Source organism: Ahaetulla prasina, chromosome 8, assembly GCF_028640845.1.
Source record: "Ahaetulla prasina isolate Xishuangbanna chromosome 8, ASM2864084v1, whole genome shotgun sequence".
Lineage (NCBI taxonomy): Eukaryota > Metazoa > Chordata > Lepidosauria > Squamata > Colubridae > Ahaetulla > Ahaetulla prasina.
This window is the reverse complement of record NC_080546.1, coordinates 74,343,573-74,370,632: the sequence shown is the minus strand read 5'-3', so window position 1 is coordinate 74,370,632 and position 27,060 is coordinate 74,343,573. Positions and strand designations below refer to the sequence as shown.

General features: G+C 39.2%; 1 protein-coding gene across 2 annotated transcripts in view; it reads left to right on the top strand.

Moving 5' to 3' along the window:
- Positions 1 to 27,060, top strand: part of SPOCK3 (SPARC (osteonectin), cwcv and kazal like domains proteoglycan 3) — a 147,821-nt gene that overhangs the window by 48,667 nt on the left and 72,094 nt on the right. For both annotated transcript variants that reach the window (XM_058193570.1, XM_058193571.1), the window contains one exon: positions 8,959 to 9,073. In XM_058193570.1, coding sequence (XP_058049553.1) covers positions 8,959 to 9,073 — 115 coding nt within the window. The remainder of the gene's footprint in view (positions 1 to 8,958; positions 9,074 to 27,060) is intronic.

The window sequence follows — 27,060 nt, the reverse complement described above, 5'->3', positions numbered from 1 at the left end:
CACAAGACATAGTGATGACTACTAATTTGAATGGCTTTAAAAGCAGATTATAGGGATGCAGTGGCTCAGTGGCTAAGAATCTGAGCTTGTCGATCGAAAGGTTGGTAGTTCAGTGGTTCGAATCTCTAGTGTCGCATAACGGGGTGAGCTCCTGTTACTTGTCCCAGCTTCTGCCAACCTAGCAGTTTGAAAGCACATAAAAAATGCAAGTAGAAAAAAATAGGGACCACTTTGATGGGAAGGTAATAGCGTTCCATGCGCCTTTGGCGTTGAGTCATGCTGGCCACATGACCACAGAGATGGCTTCAGACAGCGCTGGCTCTTCGGCTTTGAAATGGAAATGAACACTGTCTCCTAGAGTCAGGAACAACTAGCACATATGTATAAGGGGAACCTTTACCTTTACCTTAAAAGCAGATTGGATAAATCACAAACTATTTTATCAAGGATTATAATTGCTAAAGAATAGATGTTCTTCTGTATTGTAGGTGGTATTCCTTCAAATACCAATTGCAGGAGAATAATTGGTGGGTGGAAACAGGTTGTAATATTAATGAGCATCTATTTGGCCCTATGTGAATAACTACCAGACCTAGATAACCATGGCACATCAAAGGAAATACAGAAAGGATTGCTATTTTTACAGCTACCTTTGTAAGTCTTATTAATGAGTACATAAACTATCATTAAGTCATTTAGCTCTTTGAAGAAAAGTTGCACCAACGCTTATGGCTTTTCAAAAAACCAACAAAACACGGTTTGTAACCTGAAGATCAACTTGTCAGAAGTTTAGCTTTTATTCTTAAATAGGTTTTTAGTCTGTATCAATCTTCCCCCTTTTAGTACCCTCCCTATATTTTCACCAGGCTTGGCTTGATGAAGTCAGAATACAGAACTGGACAGGATATTGGGAAATGCAAGCTGTTCTCTATAAGCGTGTAAAGTGGGAATATTTATTTTGCAAATTACTTAACTTAAGACTTTTGAATCCGAGGCAAACAGGCAAAGTATTCATATTCAGGTGACCTCGTGAAATGCAAAGCATTTGACAGAAGCGCTTTGCAATGGTTATACTGCAGTTTGCATAAAAACAATACGTTTTCAAATCATTCAATTACCTGCCCTGGCTGCTTTTGAAAACTAGTCTTTGTTGTCTATACATCATTGTGCATGCACAACTGTTTCACTTAATGAGCTCTACTCTTGTTTCCCGAATAAGGGCATTCAATAAATACAAATATTTCTGAATATATTTAGAGGATAGAGTCAATATAGTCTTGAATTTTAATGAGTATCAAAGAGCTTGCTTACAAAGCCTTATGTTCTTGAATTCATGTTCTTTCTTCATTCATTTTTGGAATTTGTATTAGGTACAACTTAATACTGTTAAACTGTTTTAAAGGATAGTCCTATGAGGAATATATTAACAATAATTTAATTTTTGTTATATTCAACAATAAGATTGAAAGGCATAGAAGTTTTTCTTTGTTTAGGTACCATGTACTGTATTCACTTTTGTTCATCACCCTAAAACTAAGCCTATGAAGAGAAAGAACTGGTTATGTTTAACCTTGAGAAGATTAAACGGGAAGACATAACATGATTAATGTTACATGAATGACAGTTTAATGTTACATGAATGACAGTTTAATTTGTTTATATCGAATTTGTATATTATATTTTACTTTCCTTCCAAAAAACAAAGGTGGTAGGTATAGTTATCTTTCCTGAATTGGTGGTAGTGATAGTTATCTTTCCTGATTTTATTTTCAGACATCAGCCTTTTGGGGAATGTTAACCCAAAATATAGCATTATTTTACTGTAGTATCAAACTTTAGGTTTAGAATTAAATTTGTACCTTCGCAAGTAGATTGAAATCTGGACCTCCTCAGTTCAAATTGAATCTTTATTCTTTAAACAGATAAACCAGAGTTTGGATGAAGTGTATGTAAGGTATATTTTCTATAAATAGACAGCCATTCCCGTATTTTACTATTCTTTACTATTTCCATATTTTACTAGACTATTCTACTACACCAGTCGTCACCAACCAGTGGTCCGTGAGAAAATTTTGGTGGTCCGTAGAAAAATTATTTGCATTTTTATATTGCACTAAATACTATTTATCTTTTTTTTTAAAAAATCATATTAGTGGTCCACAGGATTTAAAATTATGAATTTAGTGGTCCCTGAGGTCCGAAAGGTTGGTGACCCCTGTAGTACACTATAGACTTTTGTCTTTTAGCTAGACAGCTGCTGGTGTGTACAATTTAAAACAGGTTTATTAGATTGTTGTATGACTAAGTCAACAATGATCTAGGATTTGTCAATATAGCTTGTATTAAAATATTTTCATTTCTTTTTAGGTTTTCATTTCTTTATAATTAGGCAGACATTAGAGTTGGGTATGAAATCCAGAATTTCTGAATACATAGATGATGTCATAGACATCCACTGGTGATGGCTGTGGCTCTGATGGTGGCAGTCATGGTGAAGTGACATGTATATGAGCCTTTAACTCTATCAATCTTCAAACCAGTTTTATAAATAATGTTTCAAGGCTCCATGGGTCAAGAGGCATTCTTGCAAAATAAAAAAAAAGGTGGATGACTGTAAGCCAGGTCTTTATTTTGATATATAATCAATAAGCTATCAGATATCCTGGTGATTTAAGAAGTGGTTTTGGTAAGCAGATTTTTTTAAATATTGAGTATGTTTGTTTCTTTTGTTTAAACTCTGTGTATACTTTTAGGAAAGATGTATAATGCAGTTTTCCTGAATTGCAGTAGTTTCTCTTCTAAGTATGCGTGTTTCCCAAAAATAAGACCAGGTCTTATTTTCTTTTTATTTATTTATTTATTTATTAATTTTGGGCTCTGAAATAAGCACTAGGGCTTATTTCAGGTGGAGGGCTTATTTCACCCACACTGGCTTACCTCAGAGCCCATGCAGCAAGGCCATCCATGCCCCAACACCTGCCTTGCCTTATGGCCACAGCAGCAGCATGTCGCTTGGCCTCCTGCTCCATTGCGTCCATGAGCAAGGAGAAGAAGTGGGCCAGGTGGAGTCTTGCTGAATGGCACAAGGTGAGGCAGGTGTCGGGGCATGGAAGGCATGGAAGGCCTGGCAGGGGGAGCCCTGTGGTCAGCTGATGTGGGGCACATGGAGCAGCTCCATCCCCTGCCTCACCTCACCTCGTGTTGGTATCGGTGGGATGGGTGGGAGACCGGCTGTGCAGGCACTTAAGTAGGGCTTATTTCACCCACACTGGCTTACCTCAGAGCCCATGCAGCAAGGCCATCCATGCCCCAACACCTGCCTTGCCTTATGGCCACAGCAGCAGCATGTCGCTTGGCCTCCTGCTCCATTGCGTCCATAAGCAAGGAGAAGAAGTGGGCCAGGTGGGGTCTTGCTGAATGGCACAAGGTGAGGCAGGTGTCGGGGCATGGAAGGCCTGGCAGGGGGAGCCCTGTGGTCAGCTGATGTGGGGCACATGGAGCAGCTCCATCCCCTGCCTCATCTCACCTCGTGTTGGTATCGGTGGGATGGGTGGGAGACCGGCTGTGCAGGCACTTAAGTGGGCTTATTTTGCAGGTAGGGATTATATTGGACAGAAAACATGCTAGGGCTTATTTGCTTTGTTTTGTTTTGTTATAGAGAAAAAAATGGGATTTAGATAACATATAGATTTCAGACATTCACCTGTGCTGCATAGTCTGTTTCTTGGCCAAGTTATTTTTTTTTTATTATTATTCTTATTATACATTTTCCACTATTATACATCATGTTTCCATTTTTCCAACGACAATGTCTGTATCAAATCTCTTTTAAGTATTATGCACCCTGATTATAACCATTGTTCTCATAATTGGCCAAGTTATTTTTGAGTTCACTTTCTGTGAGAGGATTTGATTCAGAAAGCAAAGTTTCTTTAAGTTTAAAACAGCTTCCTACAAGTTAGTTTCTGTAAGCTTTATTACAGGAGTGAGGGGGGAGGATTCATATTTGGCAAGTAGGAGAGAACATTTTAATACTTTTAAACTGATAATCCAGATGAAGAAGATGCAGCTGCTACTACAATCTTAATTTTTGTTCTATACTGGCTCCAAAGCTTATTGTAAGCTGACAGTTACTGCAGCTGCTTTGCTGCTTTGCTTCCATTTAGTTTTTCAGTGCTGGAGTTGAAATTATTAAAAAAAAAAAGTAAATGTATCAATGTTGATCTATCCAAATTCAGATTATTTTAGTTGCTATATGTAGGAACATGAAAAATATATTAAAATATTTTAACGTAACAAAAGAGTAGCATGGATGTTTCTTTTTTACTTTTGCAAATGTGCAGGTGATGCTTAATTACTAATTTATGAATACTTCCCTTATTATTATGAAAATGAATACATTAATGCTAACATATCCAGAATATTTTGGCTAGAATTGGACATTGACAATTTCCACTGCAAAATGACTGGTATTTATACTTACACTTGAAGATTAAATTGGGAACATTGGCTCCTATTTCTCTAACTGTGAAGAAATAAATATAATATTTATAATAGCAATACTAGATAAAATACTTTCCCCATTAGGAAATGATTACTGCTAAGCATTAAATACCTTAAAATTGTTGTTTAATAAGAAAATTGATGCATTAAACGTTTAAACTACTTTAAGTTGAAAATTAACACAGGTCAAATCCACACTTTGCATAATAGCATAAAACTGAATATTGATTTAATATGGTTGGAGCAGAGTGGTGTGAGTTTCTTCTTACTGAGTTACTTGATTGTGCAATTATTTTACATTTTGATTTTGAGATGGTAAAATGTTTGCCCGCTGATGTATGGTAATCACAGTTAATCAAAATTCTGTCCTTCCATATCAATTTAATTAATTTTTCATTAGCAATTTGTCATATGATTGTTGTGTTCATTATATAAAGCCACTTCTGAATTTCTGTATAAAGAAAGTTCAGCAGGATTCAAAGCATTGCCAGAATGTTCAGTGTGGAAATGTTAATAAAACATTTATTTAGGATATAACTGAGCACATCATTTACCATGTTGGCATTAATCCATTAATTGGCCCTAAGTGTATCTTTTTGAAAAATTGCAACTTTTACCACAGTGTCCATGCCAACATGAATACACATGTATGTACATATAAGAATCAGTGAGGTAAATAAAGTATTTTCCCAAAGAAAGGATACACTGAATTTAAGACAACCACTGTGCCAAAGAAGAGCAGATAAAAATAAATTAGAAATTTTAGTAGGTATCTTTGTATGTATATATAAAATTTATTGGCCACCCATCTTACCACAGGGTAACTCTGAGAGGTTTAAAGTCATAAAAATGTATCTTAGGCTTAGGACCTGGGTACTTACGGGACCGCCTGCTGTTACCACATGCCTCCCACCGACCCGTACGCTCCCATAGAGAGGGACTTCTCAGGGTGCCGTCCGCCAAACAATGTCGGCTGGCGGCCCCAGGAAGGGCCTTCTCTGTGGGGCTCCCACTCTGGAACGAGCTTCCCCAGGTCTCGTCAAATACCTGACCCGGACATTCCGTCGCGAACTAAAGACACATCTCTTTATTCGCTCTAAATTGGATTTTAATGGGAAATTTTATTAATTTTAAACGGGTTTTAGTTTATGGTAATTTAATTTCAGGCTAATTTTAAATAAGTTTTTAAATGATATTTTAACTTGTATATTTGTATTGCTGGTTTTATCTTGCCTGTACACGCCCTGAGTCCTTCGGGAGAAGGCGGTATAAAATCAAATAAAATAAAATAAAATAAATAATAAATCTATACATATATATTAAAAACACAAATATATTAAAATATTTTAACGTAACAAAAGAGTAGCATGGATGTTTCTTTTTTACTTTTGCAAATGTGCAGGTGATGCTTAATTACTAATTTATGAATACTTCCCTTATTATTATGAAAATGAATACATTAATGCTAACATATCCAGAATATTTTGGCTAGAATTGGACATTGACAATTTCCACTGCAAAATGAGTAGTATTTATACTTACACTTGAAGATTAAATTGGGAACATTGGCTCCTATTTCTCTAACTGTGAAGAAATAAATATAATATTTATAACAGCAATACTAGATAAAATACTTTCCCCATTAGGAAATGATTACTGCTAAGCATTAAATACCTTAAAATTGTTGTTTAATAAGAAAATTGATGCATTAAACGTTTAAACTACTTTAAGTTGAAAATTAACACAGGTCAAATCCACACTTTGCATAATAGCATAAAACTGAATATTGATTTAATATGGTTGGAGCAGAGTGGTGTGAGTTTCTTCTTACTGAATTACTTGATTGTGCAATTATTTTACATTTTGATTTTGAGATGGTAAAATGTTTGCCCGCTGATGTATGGTAATCACAGTTAATCAAAATTCTGTCCTTCCATATCAATTTAATTAATTCTTCATTAGCAATTTGTCATATGATTGTTGTGTTCATTATATAAAGCCACTTCTGAATTTCTGTATAAAGAAAGTTCAGCAGGATTCAAAGCATTGCCAGAATGTTCAGTGTGGAAATGTTAATAAAACATTTATTTAGGATATAACTGAGCACATCATTTACCATGTTGGCATTAATCCATTAATTGGCCCTAAGTGTATCTTTTTGAAAAATTGCAACTTTTACCACAGTGTCCATGCCAACATGAATACACATGTATGTACATATAAGAATCAGTGAGGTAAATAAAGTATTTTCCCAAAGAAAGGATACACTGAATTTAAGACAACCACTGTGCCAAAGAAGAGCAGATAAAAATAAATTAGAAATTTTAGTAGGTATCTTTGTATGTATATATAAAATTTATTGGCCACCCATCTTACCACAGGGTAACTCTGAGAGGTTTAAAGTCATAAAAATGTATCTTAGGCTTAGGACCTGGGTACTTACGGGACCGCCTGCTGTTACCACATGCCTCCCACCGACCCGTACGCTCCCATAGAGAGGGACTTCTCAGGGTGCCGTCCGCCAAACAATGTCGGCTGGCGGCCCCCAGGGGAAGGGCCTTCTCTGTGGGGCTCCCACTCTGGAACGAGCTTCCCCAGGTCTCGTCAAATACCTGACCCGGACATTCCGTCGCGAACTAAAGACACATCTCTTTATTCGCTCTAAATTGGATTTTAATGGGAAATTTTATTAATTTTAAACGGGTTTTAGTTTATGGTAATTTAATTTCAGGCTAATTTTAAATAAGTTTTTTAAATGATATTTTAACTTGTATATTTGTATTGCTGGTTTTATCTTGCCTGTACACCGCCCTGAGTCCTTCGGGAGAAGGGCGGTATAAAAATCAAATAAAATAAAAATAAATAAATAATAAATCTATACATATATATTAAAAACACAAATATATTAAAACCAAGCATTTAAATCTAATGACACATGGAGGGTGCAGGTCAGGGCAAACCAGGGCTTCCTTAAAAATATCTGGATATGTTCCCTTTAATTTAATGTGACATATTAATCACAGGTGGATCCACCTACTTAATCACTACCTTGGGGGATTTCACTATCCAGGAGGGACAAAAATATACTGTAACTGACAAGTTATGGCACTGACAATGTCAAGAGCCCTGTTTACTTAATCAGGGCCAATATGATCAAGCTATTCCCAGGGAACAGGGCAAGACCTCTCCCTGGCACTTCACATGGATTATTTCCACTCATGGGATCCAACTGGGAGAGGATCCGAGAAATCCATCAGGTGCTGAACAAGATCTTCTGTCCAGTCCTGCAAAAGATCACCTGAGTCCCCTGACCCAGAACTGTAAACCAAAATGCTATATATTGCCCACTGAGTGTCTGCACTTTGTTAACTTAGGGATACAGTTCCTATTGGAGTTTCTTTGCCACACTTTAAAAAAAATTGGTAACATAAATGTTATATACCAGGGGTAATCAACCTTTTTATACCTACCGCCCACTTTTGTATCTCTGTTAGTAGTAAAATTTTCTAACCGCCCACCAGTTTCAAATTAATGCACCGTGTATCGTCGCCTGTGCATGCCTCTCATGCATCGTGGATTGGGTTGGGGGTGGGATACCGACTACCAGCTCTGCTTGTCTGTTACAGCTGGGTGGTGTGACGGGAGATGCGCGAGCTATTCTGGGACGAGGCTCTTTTGTTTGCGGTCGCACTATAGTGCCATTTAGTTTCACTTATGTAACGTGAACTAAACTTATGCGCAGGCGATACAATAGCATATTTTCAGAAATTTAAATTGTCACGGGGAATTTTATAAAAACCTAATGAAAATGTTTTTAAATAATGCTATGAATTTTTTTAAAAAAGTCAATTAAATAAAAAAAAAAGGGAAAATACTTCAGTATCGGACAAAACCCCTACCGCCCACCATGAAAGCTGGAACACCCACTTGTGAGCAGTAGGGACCAGGTTGACTACCACTGTTATATACAATCAACAATTGCTAATTAAAATAATTGCCTGAAATATGTGATATTTTATAATTTGAAATCTGTAAATTAATCATTAACTAAACAAAAGTCAGGATGGTTATGGTAAAGGTGAATGGTAGTAGCACTGGGAAGTGAAATGAAGGGAAACTGAGGAATAAGGAGAAAAATAACCGAATAAGGAAAGTGAGAGAAAGAGAGAGAGAGAGAAAGATAGATAGATAGATAGATAGATAGATAGATAGATAGATAGATAGATAGATAGATAGATAATCATTCAGCAGGTACCACAGTTCTAGTCAGCTGAATTTAAGATCACCGAATTCACTGTTAGCTGTTAATTGTTTATCGTGGGGAAAGACCTGGTCTTTTTAGCAGATCAGCAATACATCCTTGCCCTTGGGGAACTAATATGTTACTGATACTTCCTGTATGTCTGTAGAAAAGGTGTGTTTTTTAAAAAAAATATTCTCTACAATTGTTTTTAGCTTTAGACCCAGCTAAAGATCCATGCTTAAAGATGAAATGTACACGTCATAAGGTATGCATTGCACAAGATCAACAAACAGCTGTTTGCATTAGCCACCGGAGACTGACACACAGGTAAATATCTCCATGTTATTGATCTGTAATCACGGCTATTAATATATATTTGTATTCGCTGCTGCATTTGGCATCATTTGAGACCTAAGTAAACAAACTTTGTGAGATATATGCACATTGTGAATATTCTGTGCATGAAAAAGGTCCTTTATAGACTCAATGAGTAGGTAACTTATCTTCAACAGAGCCTTCATGGAAGGTTGAACTTAGTATTATACAGCTTTTGCTTATTTTCAGTAGTGTTCTTTTGGGAATAGTTTCCGACATTATTATAGTGAGGGCTTTTTTTAAATGATACTAATTGTATTTCAACTAGTATCAAAAAAATTAAACATTGACCAAAAAAAGAAAACAATTTGAGAATTTCTACAAAATATTTTATACACTAAAATTCACTGGAAAATTAATATTTCTTTCAGAAAGACTAAATGCTAAAAGCAAAATACATTATCTGTTATCTTACATAAAAGGCAGCTGAGACCTCAGCAGGAATGTGGGCAAGGCAAGAGGTTTAGAAATGGCCCTTCCTTATTTTTGGAATTTAAAGGGGACATGGAAAGGGAAGTAGATTACAGATTAACAGAAGGGACCTTGCAGGTCATCTAGTCCAACCCCCTGTCCAAGCATGAGACCATACAACTGCCTCTACCTAGGATTGAACTCATAACCTCCTGATTGCGAGGCAAGAGCTCCACCTCTAAGCCACAGCAGCTTCACAACTTCCAGAGACTTCGAGACTTGCAATATTCTGTTACAATAAAAGAAGAATTAGCCCATCTGGTTGTGTTTCCTGACTGGACTACCTAATCAGGCTGACAATTACATGCAGATAGTCCTCCACTTAAAACAGTTCGTTTAGTGACCGTTCAAAGTTACAACAGCACTGAAAAGAGTGACTTACGACCATGTTTCACATTTACAATACTTCCAGCATTTCCATGGCCATCTACCTCCTAGCTATATGGTATAGAGACATGTGACTAGAGGTTTCAAACTTTCCTTCATCTGTTGGGATATAAATCAACCTTGCGAGAGATAATCAAGATTACGCTTTAATAAAAAAAACATCAGAAGGAGCAACTATGAAGAACATGGAACTATAAAACTATTGAGTTCCTGGATGAGAGAAAAGAAATATTAAAACCTTTATAAACTCTTCAGTGATGCAAACATTTTACCTGTATACTCTGCAGGTAATTGTTTCTTGAAATCAGAGCAGTCCAGGTGTATTTTCCAAGTGCTTATGCCAGTAAAAGACTGAACTATTTCAGTGAGTAACAAGGAAATTAGTGAAAAATGAGCACAGGGGTGGGCTGCTGGGGATTCAGGAGAACCTCTAGCTAAGATTCTGTGCAGTTCAGAGAACCTCCAAATCCCACTCCTGGCTGGCCCCACCTACTCCACCCCTCAGGAGTCCCCATGTGGCCCATTTTGGATGCAGGTAAGTGCAGGGCACGCATGGAGGCTTGAGGAAAGCGAAAAATGGTCCTAATGGAAGCTTGGGAAGGTCAGAAATGGGCCCATTTCCGGCCTCCAGAAGGCCTCTGGAGCCTGGGGAGGCTGTTTTCGCCCTCCTGGAGGCTCGAGGAAAGCCTCCGGAGCCCGGGGATGGCAAAAACGCACACATACCCCCCGCCGTGGTGCAGGAGGCCGACTAGGCCATGCCCACCATGCCTACCCAGCAACCGTGCAGAGAACCCCTTGCTAAAATTTTTGAAGCCCACCCCTGAATTAATGTAATGCTATTGTAATATTTGGGGGAATTTTATACATTTTATAATTCTCTACAGTGAATTAGAATTCAAATTTTAAAATTAATGATGTTCTATGATACTAGATGCAATATGGATACATTTCAGTTACAACTATGGCATCATTGGTGTAATCTCTGAGTTTGTTTGGAGACATTTTCACTATCCTTCTAGGTCTTATCACTAGTGCTAGTGACTGTGGAGGTTGCTTCCAGTTTATATAAGTTAAATTGTTTATAAACAGTTAAAAATAACTTTTTTATACAGCGTAATAGTCTGATTGAGAGGGAGAAAATTCAAATCTTGAGTATCTGCTTTCATGCAAGAAATTTCCATAAAAGATAGGGAAAAATCTAAGCTTGAAACTGAAAATTCTCTATTAAAAAAATCACTTTTTTAGACAGAATCACAAATCATATCATTCAGTCCAAGTAAATTTGTAAGAATCAGAATGATGCCTATTCCTATACTATATGTGTGTGTAATTGTTGTATATACAGTATGTGTACATATCTTACCGGGTTTTACTTACTGTTCACAGATTGCTTTGAAACAAAGATATTTCTTTGCTGATCAGCATGATCTAGTTCTAAATGATTGGATATAAAAGGTGAAATTTAGGGCAGCAATTAGATGCTAGCATTTTATACAAGTAAAATTTCAATGTGGAAGTACGAAAGACAATTTACAGTATTTCATGCATGTCAGTACTTGTACAGTCATTTAAGCATTTAGATAGATTGTATAATCTTTGCTTTCTGTTTAATAGATTTTGATCCGTAATGCGGCTGCTGTCTTAAAAAAACAAGACAAGCCATCCTTTTCAAGTTAAAGGAACACATTTTATTGCCAAGCTTATGGTATCATTGGCAGCTGATAAGCACAGGTCTCAAAACAGATAACTTTAATTGAGTGCACCTGCATTGATGGAGAAGGTCTTTCAGCTTTTAGAAAAGATTTTTTCCTTCACAGAAATTCTAGCTGGTGTTGATGAATTTCAGATTTAATAAGATTAAACATAGGATAATGAGGAATTGTATTTCTTAATGGACATCTGGGTCTTGATTTATTTAATACCCCTCAAATCCCCTTCCTTCCAGAGAAATGGATGGAAGTCAGAATAGCTTTTCTGTATGCAAAATGTAAAACAGGAATGGTGATATAACTGACTTAACTAGTATTGTATAAAGTATTGCTCATTGTAACGATCTATCTATCTATCTATCTGTCTGTCTGTCTATCTATCTATCTATCTATCTATCTATCTATCTATCTATCTATCTATCTATCTATTAATTTTGTATGCTGCCCATCTCTCAACTCTAGGCAGCTTGGTTTACAATACAATACAATATAAAGTATATGGGTTCTTTGGAAAAATAGTACAGAAAAAGAGGCTGGTTCTAATTTTCCTGGGTTTGCTTGTTTGTTCAATTTCTATGGTCTCCCATCGGAGTCAAGGAGTCTGGGGCAGCTTACAATTAAAAAAACACATTACAGTTAAAAATATTAAAAAAAATTAAAACAGTAAATGCGGCTTAATCAATAAAAACATCCAAATTACATGGGAGCAAAATGCTTGGCCAGTTAGCAATAGTCAGTCAGGGAATGAGGCTCTTGACTTATTCAGCTTCCTAGGCTCAAGGAACATAACTAGGTTTTTTAGGGCCCTATGAAAGGCTGGCAATTTCTATCCTGTTTCCCCAAAAATAAGCCCTCCCCTGATAATAAGCCCAATCGGGCTTTTGAGCACATGTGTGAAAATAAACCCTTCCCAAAAATAAGCCCTCCCTAAAAATATTTAAACGCATGTGCAGCCGGTTCCTGCCATTTCTTCTGGTTAGGGTTAGGGAGAGAGAGCTGCAAATAAGGTAAGATGGCTAGAAGAGCCCCGTCTTGCTCCATACACCCCAAAATAATAAAGACCTCCCCAAAAATAAGCACTTATTTCAGGGTTCAGAAAAATATAAGAGAGGGTCTTATTTTCAGAGAAACGTGGTATATAATCTCATTAAGGGAAAGACTGGAACAATGATTGAGATACTGCCCTTATTCCCTCCTGCCTCTTTCCTTTACCTCATTTATAACTAGAAAGAAACTAATAACGAATATTGTATAGAACTCAGTTCTATTAGCTAATGAATAGCATGGTGGTTATCAATTTATTATGATTCTATCATTGGATTGAAAGTTAACACTATACAAGGAAAGCAATTGTTGTTGTTTGTTTGTTTTTTGGTTCTGAATTACTTTCTGTATAGAAGCTAAAGTTTCTGAGCAATGAAACTGACCAGACTGGATTCACATCTATATCGAATTTCACTACAGGATTTAACTCTTAAAAAACTCTTTGGATTTTTTTTCTTTTTAAATTTTCAATTGATTTTTTTCCATTTCCTTTTTTTCTTCACACCTTGATTGTGAAAAATATCATTAATGTTCTTTGTGGCCATTTTGTTATAGTACATTTTTCCCTTTGAAAGGAATTGTTTTCTTTGTCTATGTAAGTTCAGCTACAAGAGAGTCTACTTAATGTTAAAACTGCAAATAATGCATCAAGTTAAAGCCTGGTGGGGGAAAAAAATCAGTCTACAAATTCAAATTGAAAACTTTGGTAAAAGTTTGATAAAATACCTGGGTTTCAAATCAACCTAAAGAGAATATCCAGATGCCAACCAAGCATCTCACAGCCAAGCCAGACCTACAACTGGATGGACTATAATCTACATTCATTCTGGAAGATTTGAAGGAGCTGGAAACCAGAGGACCTGCTGCAGAAATTTGAAGGAGATCTGGATTTTACAAACTTGCAATTAGCAGATGTGCTGAGTGACTTTTTTAAGAAGATGGACTTAGGGACTTCCGGTTGATGTCGTGGAATGGGTCTCCATGCTCCTGTGCCAAATTCTCTTCGTCGGTGGGCTCCGAAAGAAGCTAAAGCCACCATGTAGGGGTGGTGAAGCAAAGAGGTCGTGGAGAGTCACAGCTCTCCTACCTGAGCTGGGGTTCTTTTTTCCTCTCAGCCATAGCAAGACCCTAAAGATGGATGCCACAAAGCTGGGACAACCGAGGAACAACTAAGATTGGTCCTGGAATGAAGTAGGTGAACAGTGACTGGAACTGGGGAAGAGGATTCCTTTTCACTTAAAACCTAACCCCAAGGAATAATTTAGAACTATTTGCTCAGAATTATTTATTAAAGTGGCGATTAAGCATTCTGGGACTGGAAGGAAAAGACGCAAAGAGAAAAACAATAAACCTTTGAAAATACAGAAAATTGGACTCTTAAACTGGGAAGACATGGTAATGGGAAGGCATTTTAAAATGCTGGAGTTATCTATTTAAAAAACTTATCCTGCTTCTATACTTGAATTACAATGAAAATTACGATTGAAAGACTAAAAGTAATTTGATTAGTGGCAAGTTTAAATTGAGAGCACCATCTGCTGACAAAACAAAAATATACAAGTCTGGGAATACTTATATAAACGATTATGAAAATATTTATTGGATTATATCTAACCACATGACTACTGGAGATTCAAATATGAGAACAAGGAAGTTATTTAATTAAAATGACTCCTGAAGATTGAAGCTGTAAAGGGAATGTAAAGAGGCTTTCGATAACTTCTGGGACTTTTTAAACTGAACTTATTGATTACCTATGGGTTACAAAGAACTGTGATGAGTGTACTTCTTGAAAGGCAACTTTAGGTCTGAATAAATGGTTCTTGGACTACTGAACAAAAGTAGGATTTTTAAAAAATAAAATAAGATGCTTCATAAGGAAGAAATGAGTGGAACTTTGAAGGAGATGGCATTGATTTTCCAAAGCACAACGAACATCATAGAGAAAGGATGTAAGGAGACTATGGAAAAATGCTATACAAGGGATGACAAGTAAAGATCAAGACACCCAGAAAAGGGAGGAGCTAACAGAAGAATTGGAGGAAAAGATTGAACTGAAGAACCAGTGAACAAAAGAAGAAGACACGGAGGAGATAATAACAAAAATAACTGTGATTGATGAATAAAATCGGGGGAAATATTTTAAGAGCATTGAAAAGAGAATTGAAGATACAGAAAAATACTTTTGAAGGGGAGATAGGGGCTTGTGCAGATATTTTGGAAGCTAGGCAATGGAAGAGGGTAGAGATGGGAGAAATACCTAGACTAAATAGCCAAGAAGTAGATGCAGACAGAGATCCAAGAGACGAATATAAGAGGCAAGTCAAAAAAAGCATAGCAACCAAGTATTGAAGCGGGCAAAAGATGATGGATAGAAAGGAAAGAATTTCTCTTTTTTGTTGTTCTGATTTTCTTTTCTTTTTCTCTTTCTTTCCTTTCTTTTCTAGAATGGTGGCATGATTAGAAGTAGGTACGATAGAAAGAAAACATATTTTAATAAAAGGGTGACATGATTAAAAGTTAGAACAGAGATAGAAATAAGATAAGGGGGAATATTAGTGTACACATTTTTACATAATAAAATAAAAGAAATAACAAGAGGGAAGCTTAGAAATTGAAGGCGGTATTATATATGATTAAATAATATGGTGAGTGGCATTAGAGCAGTATAGTAAAACATGGAATAATTAAATAATGAAAGAAATAATAAATGTGTATTATTATTATTAGAAATATTTAAGTTGGTTGGAGGTAATAACTATGATCAATTTTACTAGTTCTATTTGTATTAGAATGTATGACACCCAAGTGCCACACTATTCATGCATTGATATGTATATATAAAACAAAATAAAAAACTTGAAACAACAAAAAAAGAAGAAGATGGACTCATCATATACAATTGAAAAATAATTTGGACTGCCCTTTCCTGAGAAAATGGATTGATGTTTGAAAATGGATTCATTATACCTAAACAGAGAAGAACTGACAAGAGACTTTACATCTAGGTTCACAGGGAGATTGTTTCAACAATGGATGTGGTAGAAATGTTTAAAGCAGGGATTTAAGATATTGGAAAATGAGACGTTGGCAAAGCTTCAACTAAAAATCGTAAGGGGAAGTTTTATTATTATTATTTACTTTATTCATTAAAAATGAAACTCAGTCAACTGAACATTCAAAAATACATCACAAATAGCATTGACTGGTGCTAATGGTTGATACTGGTTGCTGCCAGCGTCTTAAATATCAACCAAGTACCTTCTTAAGATGTACGATGTTCCAAGTAGTGCAGTTTTTTGCAGTTCTGCTGGTATTATTGCAGGAAGCTCCAATTTGTTTATGTATCTTATAAAATTCTTGGACATGGTACCAAGTGCCCCGATGATCACTGTTACATGTTTCTTCCATAGCCATGTAGTTTCAATGGCCAGGTCGCAATATTGATCGTGATTTTTTTCAGTTCTTTTTCTTCAACTCTGGCATCTCCTGGTATCACAATGTCAATAAATTGTAAGTTTTGGTTTTCCACAACTGTGATATCTGGTGTGTTGTGTTCCAAGTGACGATCCATCTGTATTCTAAAGTCCCACAAGATCTTCACCTTCTCATTTTCTATAACTTTTTTCACTTTATGTTCTTATGACGACAATGATAACTATTATTATTATTATTATTATTATTATTATTATTATTATTATTATTATTATTATTTACTTTATTCATTAAACATGAAACTCAGTCAACTGAACATTCAAAAATGCATCATGCTGCTGCTGCTGCTGCTGTTGTTGTTATTATTATTATTTGCACAGCCATATGTTCAGACTGGATTTGGCATTTTGGTCTACCTATTGAGTCCTTACCAAGGACTTGGGATAAGCAGATCTGGATGTTTGACAGTATTACAGATATTGTCATAGGATGGAAGCTGTTTCGAGTACAGCCACCTTCTACAATTGACTGATGGCCAATTTATCAATGCCTATGGTGTTCAAGTGGTCCTCCAGTTGTTTTGGGATTGCAAGCACCTATTACTATTGGTACTACCCTTGCTTGCCTTTGCCATAGTTGTTATTGTGGTTGTTGTTGTTATTATTATTCCCAGTTGAGCTAATTGTGGTGACTTGTGGCAGATAAGAAACCATTGTAGACTTTATGTGAGTTAAATGCAATTAAATAACAGAGGGCTTTGAAGTTTAATTTTGTTGTTGATTCACCCGTTAAGTATTTTGTTTTTACATATAGTAGATAGATGACAAGTTAAGTTGGTTGTAAGTAGATATAGAAGTTTATAGATTGTGGGCCTGCTTCTCAAGGGGGAAAAGTTAATATTGTTGCAATATATTTATCAGTAATCATCTAGGGGGGATAATATTTGTATATGTATTTTTATTTTTTGCACTGTTTAAAAATGTTCTGTTCATTTTTGTTCTTTGTTAATTTTTTTGGGGGGGTGGAATTTGCCTCTTAATTTTTTAAACTTTTTTTAAAAAAAAGAAAGTTAATACTATACAAAGCTCACTTTCAAATCATTTATGCTAATAACAATCCACAACATAATCTACATAGTATGATTAGTAACTGTGATCACTGTCTGGTTATATCAGTAAAATAAACAAGGCTGAACTATGCAAGGGTTATAGAATAAACGGAACATCAAGAGAAAAGAATACAGAACAACTCAATAATAACCTAAAAACAATTCTACCAGACATAGCAATTATTTAGTGGATTAATTATTTTGGTTTAAATATAAGTGGAATGGTAGATGCTAGCTTCTGATAGTGTGGAAAGACCAGCCAAATAGAAACGACTGAACCCAATATTTTATTGATAAACCAGAAAACTGTTTGTTATTTTTATTGTATCTAAAGTATATTTTATCTAAGAAGCAGATTAATACTTCTATTAAGATAACCTCATCCTATTTGAGTCAGAGGCACTGTTTAAGTTGTTTTAAGGTTAAAGGATCATCCGGTGATATCACCTGGTTTCAAGGCTCCTTCCATGTCCCTATTAATGTGTAGTGGTACCTATTTATCTACTTGCATTTACATGCTTTCGAATGGCTAGGTCAGTAGGAGCTGGAGTGAATGGGAGTTCACCCCATCACACAGCAGCACTTGGGTTTCAAATGCGGACTTGTTGATTGTCAACCTAGCATTCTAACCATGTGAGTCACTGCTCTCCACTATAACTAAGAGTTAGTTATACTTAAAGAATGTGCAATAGAGATCTTAAAATTTTTGATTTGTAGTCTACTTAAAGGCATCTTGAATCTTTGCAGTAGTAAACCTGTAAACTATAAATTAGAAGGCTAAGTTATATACTAAGCTATAGTATATAAAAAGGTACTTCCCCTCTTGTTTTGTTTCTTTAAGAATCATGGGGTTGAAAAATATTTCTCACATATTTAAAGGTCTCAATTTGTTCTATATATGTGTAATTTATTTTCCAGTGAAGGTTATAGTAAAACTTTTAATAAAGACTTAGTAAACACTATGATTTTTGTCTCAGAATGAATAATTTGTCTCTATAGTATAAGGCAGGGCTCGGAGACTGAGCCTTATGCCTATTTGTCTTACAGAGAGCATGGCTGTATCATCTGCTTAAAGAACTGAGTTTGGTTTGTCTGTAAGTTTATAGGGATGGAAATTTCTTGTTTGTGAATGTTAACAAAATAATGATGATGACTCTTTTAACAACTTTGTGTTGCTGGCAACAATAAAAATCACAATAAAACATAACAGATAAAAGATAAAAGAAAGTGTGCAGGATGAAGTGAGGGGTGTCTTAGCTCTTTTATTTTAAACCAGGGGTCTCCAACCTTGGTCCCTTTAAGACTTGTGGACTTCAACTCCCAGCTTTGCTGGCTGAGGGACTCTGGGAGTTGAAGTCTACAAGTCTTAAAGGGACCAAGGTTGGAGACCCCTGGTTTAAACAACAGATTGGAGGCCATCCAGATCTTAGGGGAAATCTTGTTCCAGACGGCAGGCTGTCAATTTGCTAAGCATCCCTAGCCTGCTCGTGAGTTGCCATAGGCAAGGGGGATGGGAAAACGAACTCTGCAGCTGTGGCGAGGCAGCATGGCATTCAAAACAAAAGCACATTCCAGCCGTATCTCTGTCAAGGCCATCTCTGAGGTAACCCACAGTGGTCAGAGGGGAGTGAACTCTACAACCCGAGAAATTGCTTCGCTGGAGAATGTGACTGATGACACACCTTGGGGGGGAAACAGAGTCAGAGCTGAAACATAAATTATGTGGGATCAGAGTTGGCTTCACTTGGAATGTGCCGTCATGAAGCTCCTAATAAAAAACTGGTTTTCTTTTGAAGCTTGTCTCAAGATTCATGATTTAATTAGGGCATCAGCCAGAACCCCGACACAGACACTTCCACAGAAAAGGGCAGTTCTAAGAGCCTGCAGACCAAGAAGCCTTCCTCCAAATGGAAGATTAGAGTATGGTTGCTGGTCATTGAATAAGGGTGGGCTCTTGAGGTATACACCACCACTTTTTTCAAGGCAGGAGGTATCCACCCTCTCCTTCAGAAAGGTCAACATCACAGCAAGGAGCCAACCACATGTGAACCTCATTGGCTGCTGTTACAATGCAGGACAGGCCTGGATCCTATAACTAGTGGCTGAACTAACAGCATTGACAACTCCGTCCCTTTCCTCAGGAGTTGCTGGCTCAAATTTGTCTTAAATCATATCCCCAGATTCAGCTTGAGCTATTAGAAAGAGTAAAGAAAACTACATATTGTTTATTTATTTATTTATTTATTTAATCGTATTTATATACCGCCCTATCTCCCAAGGGACTCAGGGCGGTTTACAGGCACTAAAAACAGATAAATAGAATATAAATACAATATAAAACATTTAAAAAACTTATTCTAAAGCCCGTCCAATTAAAAATAGAAATAAAACCCAATTTAAAACCCAAAATTTAAAATCTAGCTCAGTCCTGCACAATTAAATAAGTATGTTTTAAGCCCGCGGCGGAAGGTCCGAAGGTCCGAAAGCTGACGAAGTCCGGGGGGTAGATCGTTCCAGAGGGTGGGAGCCCCCACAGAGAAGGGCCTTCCCCTGGGCGTCGCCAGACGACATTGCCTCCCTGTCGGCACCCTCAGGAGACCCTCTCTGTGAGGGCGCACGGACGGTGGGAGGTATTCGGTCGCAGTAGGCGGTCCCAGAAATAACCCGCCCAATGCCATGGAGCGCTTTAAAGGTGGTCACCAAAACCTTGAAGCGCACCCGAAGGCCACAGGAAGCCAGTGCAGCCTCCGCAGGATAGGTGTCTTATGGGAGCCACGAGGGGCTCCATCTATCACCCGTGCAGCTGCATTCTGAACTAACTGTAGCCTCCGGATGCCCCTCAAGGGGAGCCCCATGTAGAGAGCATTGCAGTAATCCAGGCGCGACGTCACGAGTGCGTGAGTAACCGTGGATAGGCATCCCGTCCAGAAAGGCGCAACTGGCGTACCAGGCGAACCTGGTAGAACGCTCTCCTGGAGACGGCCGTCAAATGCTCTTCTAGAGACAGCCGCTCATCCAGGAGGGCGCCTAAGTTGCGGACCCTCTCCATCGGGGCCAATGACTCGCCACCGATGTTCAGCCGGATTTAGCTGACTGTACCGGGATGCCGCATCCACAGCCACTCTGTCTTGGCGGGATTGAGCTTGAGCCTGTTTCTCCCCATCCAGACCCGACGGCCTCCAGACACCGGGACAGCACTCGATAGCTTCGCTGGGGTGGTTCGTGTAGAAAAGTACAGCTGAGTATCATCCGCATACAGCTGATACTTCACACCGAAACCACTGATGATCTCACCCAGCGGTTTCATGTAGATGTTAAACAGAAGGCGAGAGAATCGACCCCGCGGCACCCCACAAGTGAGGCGCCTCGGGGCGACCTCTGCCCCCTGTCAACATCGACTGCGGCCGGTCGGAGAGATAGGAGGAGGACCACCGGTAAACGGTGCCTCGCACTCCCAATCCCCCCAACCCGCGCAGCAGGATACCATGGTCGCTGGTATCGGAAGCCGCTGAGAGGTCTAATAGGACCAGGGCAGAGGAACAACCCCTATCCCTGGCCCTCCAGAGATCATCTACCAACGCGACCAAAGCCGTCTCCGTGCTGTAACCGGGTCAGAAACCGGACTGGAACGGGTCTAGATAGACAGTTTCATGCAGGTGCAAGGGAAGCTGATATGCCACCATATTTCTACAACCTTCGCCGCAGCGAAGGTTGAGACCGGACGATAATTACCTAAAACAGCCGGGTCCAGGAAGGCTTCTTAAGGAGGGGCCTCACCACCGCCTCTTTCAAGGCGGCCGGAAGACACCTCCACCAAAGAAGCGATCGAATCGCCTGAGCCAGCCTCGTGTCACCTCCCGAGTGGCCAGCACCAGCCAGGAGGGCACGGGTCCAGTAAACACGTGGTGGCATTCAACCTACCCAGCAACCTGTCCATGTCCTCGGAGCCACAGGGTCAAACTCATCCCAAATAATGTCGCCAAGACCACCCTCGGCGTCTCACCCGCATCACCGCAATCTTGGTCCAGACCATCCCGAAGCTGAGCGATTTTATCGTATAGATAACCGTTAAACTCCTCAGCCCGTCCTGCAACGGGTCATCCCGCCCCTGATGAAGGAGGGAGCGAGTCACCAAACAGGGCGGCCGGGCGGTTATCTGCCGATGCAATGAGGGAGGAGGCGAGCTACGCCGCTTCCTCAATGCCACTAGGTAAGTCCTAGTATAGGACTTCACTAGTGTCCGATCAGCTTCCGAACGGCTAGACCTCCAGGAACTCTCTAGGCGTCTTCTCCGGCGCTTCATCCCCCTCAGCTCCTCGGGGAACCAAGGAGCCGGTTGGGCCCTGCGCCGGGTCAGAGGCCGCAAAGGCACGACTCGGTCTAAGGCCCCCCCCCTGGGCCGTTCCCAGGCCGCAACAAGTTCCTCGGCCGAGCCGTGAGCCAGACCCTCAGGAAATGGCCCAAGCTCCATCCGGAACCCATCCGGGTCCATCAGGCGCCTGGGACGGAACCAACGTATCGGCTCCGTCTCCCTGCGGTGGTGAATGGCGGTCAGAAAGTCCAGGCGAAGAAGAGAGTGATCTGACCATGACAAAGGTTCAGTGACTATTTCCTTTAAGTCCAGATCTCTCAACCACTGACCAGAGAGAAAAATCAGGTCCAGAGTGCCACCCCCAATGTGAGTAGGGCCATCAATTACCTGGGTCAGGTCCAAGGCCGTCATGGAAGCCGTGAACTCCCGAGCCGCTGTCGATGACGGGCCGGAAGATGGCAAGTTAAAGTCCCCCATGACTAAAAGTCTGGGGGTCTCAACTGCCACCCCGGCCAGCACCTCCAGGAGCTCGGGCAGGGCAGCTGTCACGTAGCAAGGAGCCAGGTACGCGATCAGCAAACCCATCTGACACCTATGACCCCATCTCACAAAGAGGGATTCGCACCCGGCAATCTGAGGCACAGTGGTCTCCCTCGGCTCTAGACTCTCTCTAATCACAACCGCCACCCCACCACCCCTACCCTGGGCCCTCGGTTGATGGAATGCACGGAAACCCGGCGGGCACATCTCCACGAGGGGCACACCCCCTTCCGTGCCCAACCAGGTCTCCGTAATGCCTATTGTTGTCAGCTATTGTTGACATATAATTAGAAAAATCTTTAACTGTAAGTGTTATTAGAAGGATTTTAGAACAGTAAATACAGCTTTACCAAGATTACATTTTGTCAGCTAAACTATTGATACAAAGATTATCATAGGGGGGTACATAATCGGTGGCTATCATAGCTTGTGTATATTTAAATAATTAATGATAGCTTTTGCATAACAAATTTCTTTTGTAAACAGAAATAAAGGTTTATTGTTTTTGGCATCCAAACTTTTCAGGATGGTAGGTTGGGGGAAATGGCTTCTTACTCCCTTCTCGATATGTGAAAGTGTTGACAGTTGGTAAAACAAAAAGAAGGCAAATTTTTAAAATGTTACTTGAGAGTTCTTTTTCAGCCTAAGGCAGTTTTTGACAGTTCAGAAACTTCCTAGATCAGGTGTGTGTATGTATATATAATACGAATATTCATTCATATTCCTAATCTATATTTTTGCATAGAATGATTAGATGATAGACAGACAGACAGACAGACAGACAGACAGACAGACAGACAGACAGACAGACAGATAGATATCGTGTTTCTTTGAAAATATAACTGGGTCTTATTTTCTTTTGACTCCCCAAAAAACAGCTAGGCCTTCTCTTTGAGGGATGTCTTAATTTCCCCCCCATGCACCTTGCCTGGCCACTGGGCTCTTCTTTTGCAGCCAAAAAGAGCGACCCACTCGCCCAATGCACCTCGCCTGGCCACTGGGATACTTTTTTCGTGGCCAAAAAGAGCGACCCACTCACCCAACGCACCTCGCCTGGACTGGGATACTTCTTTCGTAGCCAAAAAGAGTGACCCACTCACCCAACGTGTCTCGCCTGGCCACCAGCCAAAAAGAGTGAGCAACATGACCCACGCGCCTTGCCTGGCCACCGGGCCACTTCTTTCACAGCTGAAAAGAGAGAACAATATGACCCACGTGCCTTGCATACCCTTGCCTACCTGTTGCAATCACTCCAGCTACCAGTAGCTGTCCACCGAAAAAAGCCTGCCCTTGTCCACTCTGGCAAGCCTGGCTGTGCATGCACTTAAACAGGCCCAAATTTTGGGGGTAGGGCTTAATTTTAAAGCATGCGTACAAAACAGTGCTGGACCTTCTTTTTGGGATGGGTCATGTTTTACGAGAAACACGCTGGATGGATGGATGGATGGATATACTAGATAGAGATTTCTCCTACTGTTTATTATATTCTTACACATATATACAAAGAGAGATATATACATATACTCATACATATATGTCAGACATTCCTTTATGTAGTAAATGTTTGAAGATTTCAGCTTAACAGAATCTCAGAGTTGGAAGGCACCTTGCAGATCATTTAGTTCAACTCCCTACACAAGCTGTTTACCTATATACAGTGGCTGTCCAGTCCAGCTTTTAGTCATTGGGCACCCGCAACTTCTGAAGGCAAGCAATTTCACTGGTTGATTAGGTAATTTCTCCTTAATTCTAGGTTGCTTCTCTCCTTGATTAGTTTCTATCCATTGGTTCTTGTCTTGCCTTCTAATGCTTTGGAAAATAGTTAGTCCCCTCATATTTGTGGCAGCCCCTCAAATATAGGAACACTGTTGTCATGTCTCCACTAGTCCTTCTTTTCACTAAATGAAACATACCCAATTCCTGCAATCGTTCTTCATATGTTTTAGTCTCCAGCCCCCTAATCATCTTTGTTGTTCTTTTCCATACTCTTTCCAGAGTCTCAACATCTTTTTTATATTATGGTGACCAAAACTGGATGCAGTATTCCAAGTATGGCCGCAGTAAGGTTTTGTAAAGCCATACTATTGCTTCACGTGATCTTGATTTTATCTTTCTATTAATGCAGCCTAGGATTGCATTGGCGGCTGCTGCACACTGTTGGCTCATATTTAAATGACTGTCCATTTGGACTCCAAGATCCCTCTCACAGTTACTGGCATTAAGCCATGTTTCACCTAGTCTATACCTGTGCAGTTGTTTTTTCTTGCATAAATATAAAACCTTACTTTATCTACACCAAATTTCATTTTGCTAAATAGGGCCCAGTGTTCAAGTCTGTCAAGATCCTTTTGGATTTTGAGCCTAAATTCTGGGGTGTTGGCTATTCCTGCCAGCTTAGTGTCATCTGCAAATTTGATAAATTCTCCTTCTATTCCCTCATCTAGATCGTTTATGAAGATATTGAAGAGTACTGGGCCTAAAACGGAACCTTGAGGTACCCCACTATTTACTTCCTTCCGTGTGGATGTAGTTCCATTGAGGACTACATGTTAAATATATTCTTACACATATATACAAAGAGAGATATATACATATACTCATACATATATGTCAGTCATTCCTTTATGTAGTAAATGTTTGAAGATTTCAGCTTAACAGAATCTCAGAGTTGGAAGGCACCTTGCAGATCATTTAGTTCAACTCCCTACACAAGCTGTTTACCTATATACAGTGGCTGTCCAGTCCAGCTTTTAGTCTGTCCAGTCCAGCTTTTAGTCATTGGGCACCCGCAACTTCTGAAGGCAAGCAATTTCACTGGTTGATTAGGTAATTTCTCCTTAATTCTAGGTTGCTTCTCTCCTTGATTAGTTTCTATCCATTGGTTCTTGTCTTGCCTTCTAATGCTTTGGAAAATAGTTAGTCCCCTCATATTTGTGGCAGCCCCTCAAATATAGGAACACTGTTGTCATGTCTCCACTAGTCCTTCTTTTCACTAGATGAAACATACCCAATTCCTGCAATCGTTCTTCATATGTTTTAGTCTCCCAGCCCCCTAATCATCTTTGTTGTTCTTTTCTATACTCTTTCCAGAGTCTCAACATCTTTTTTATATTATGGTGACCAAAACTGGATGCAGTATTCCAAGTATGGCCGCAGTAAGGTTTTGTAAAGCCATACTATTGCTTCACGTGATCTTGATTTTATCTTTCTATTAATGCAGCCTAGGATTGCATTGGCGGCTGCTGCACACTGTTGGCTCATATTTAAATGACTGTCCATTTGGACTCCAAGATCCCTCTCACAGTTACTGGCATTAAGCCATGTTTCACCTAGTCTATACCTGTGCAGTTGTTTTTTCTTGCATAAATATAAAACCTTACTTTATCTACACCAAATTTCATTTTGCTAAATAGGGCCCAGTGTTCAAGTCTGTCAAGATCCTTTTGGATTTTGAGCCTAAATTCTGGGGTGTTGGCTATTCCTGCCAGCTTAGTGTCATCTGCAAATTTGATAAATTCTCCTTCTATTCCCTCATCTAGATCGTTTATGAAGATATTGAAGAGTACTGGGCCTAAAACGGAACCTTGAGGTACCCCACTATTTACTTCCTTCCGTGTGGATGTAGTTCCATTGAGGACTACATGTTAAATATATTCTTACACATATACAAAAACCTCAGAAAACAAATATATATATATATATATATATATATATATATATATATATATATATATATATATATATATATATATATATATGTATATGTATATGTATATGTATATGTATATGTATATGTATATGTATATGTATATGTGTATATATATATATATAGGTCTTTGGTTGTTCGGGTTTTCTCCCGTGTAAGATAACGTACTAACATCCAATGGATTCCAAACAAATAAGATTACCAAGCTAATCCAAAAAGAACCCCTCACTAAAATCCAAGACAGAGAACAAGAAAACGGCACAGCCCTCCTCCCATATATAAAAGGCACCACAGACAGAATCAGCAAGATCCTCCACAAACACAACATCAAGACAGCATTCTGCACAAACAGAAAAATATCCACCATCCTAAGAAACCCCAAAGACAAAATTGAGTTAGAAAATCAAGGAGTATATGAAATCCCATGCACCGCCTGCCCCACCACATACATTGGACAAACCAACAGAAGAATAAGTGCACGCATTGAAGAACACAAGAACTCATTCAAAAAAGAGGAACCAACTTCTTCCCTGGTCCAACACTTTAAAGTCACAGGACATGATATTGACTTTAAAAGACCAGAACTATCGCCAAAACTGAACACTTTAACAACAGAATAATCAGAGAAGCCATTGAGATAGAAAACGCCCACACAGCATGAACAAACGAGATGACACCTCCCGCCTACCAGCCATTTGGAAACCCGCCTTATTGACAAACGAGTCCCTAACACGAGGAATGACACCAGACCCACACTCACGAGGTCCACACAGGATGTCACCACCACATCCACCCAGAAAGCAGACCCAAACCCACACTGATCATGAAGCACGACCAAGGACCAGAAGCCAGACCGCAGCTGCAACATTAGCCATTTCAAACCCTCCAATCCATTCATCTTCAGGCTTCAACCGTGCTTCTGGGAGCAATGTGTGATCGCAGCTGTTTCTTCCTTTTAACTGCTAGTGGGGTTTGAACTGATTGGGTGGGAGCTTGGCTGTGCTCTGATTGGATGGGGGTTTTTCTGTGCTCTGATTGGCTGGGGGTGTGTCCTGTGTTGGTGGGGGCTTGGTTGTGCTCAGTCTAGTCTGTGCTGCAGGGGAATTTGAGCTGGTGAGCTGCATAGCTGTTGTTTGGCTTTGTGGTCGTGCTACATCTTCATAGTGGGTGTCAGTCTGCTGCATGAATCGATTGAATGTGTATGGGATGGCTAATGTTGCAGCTGCG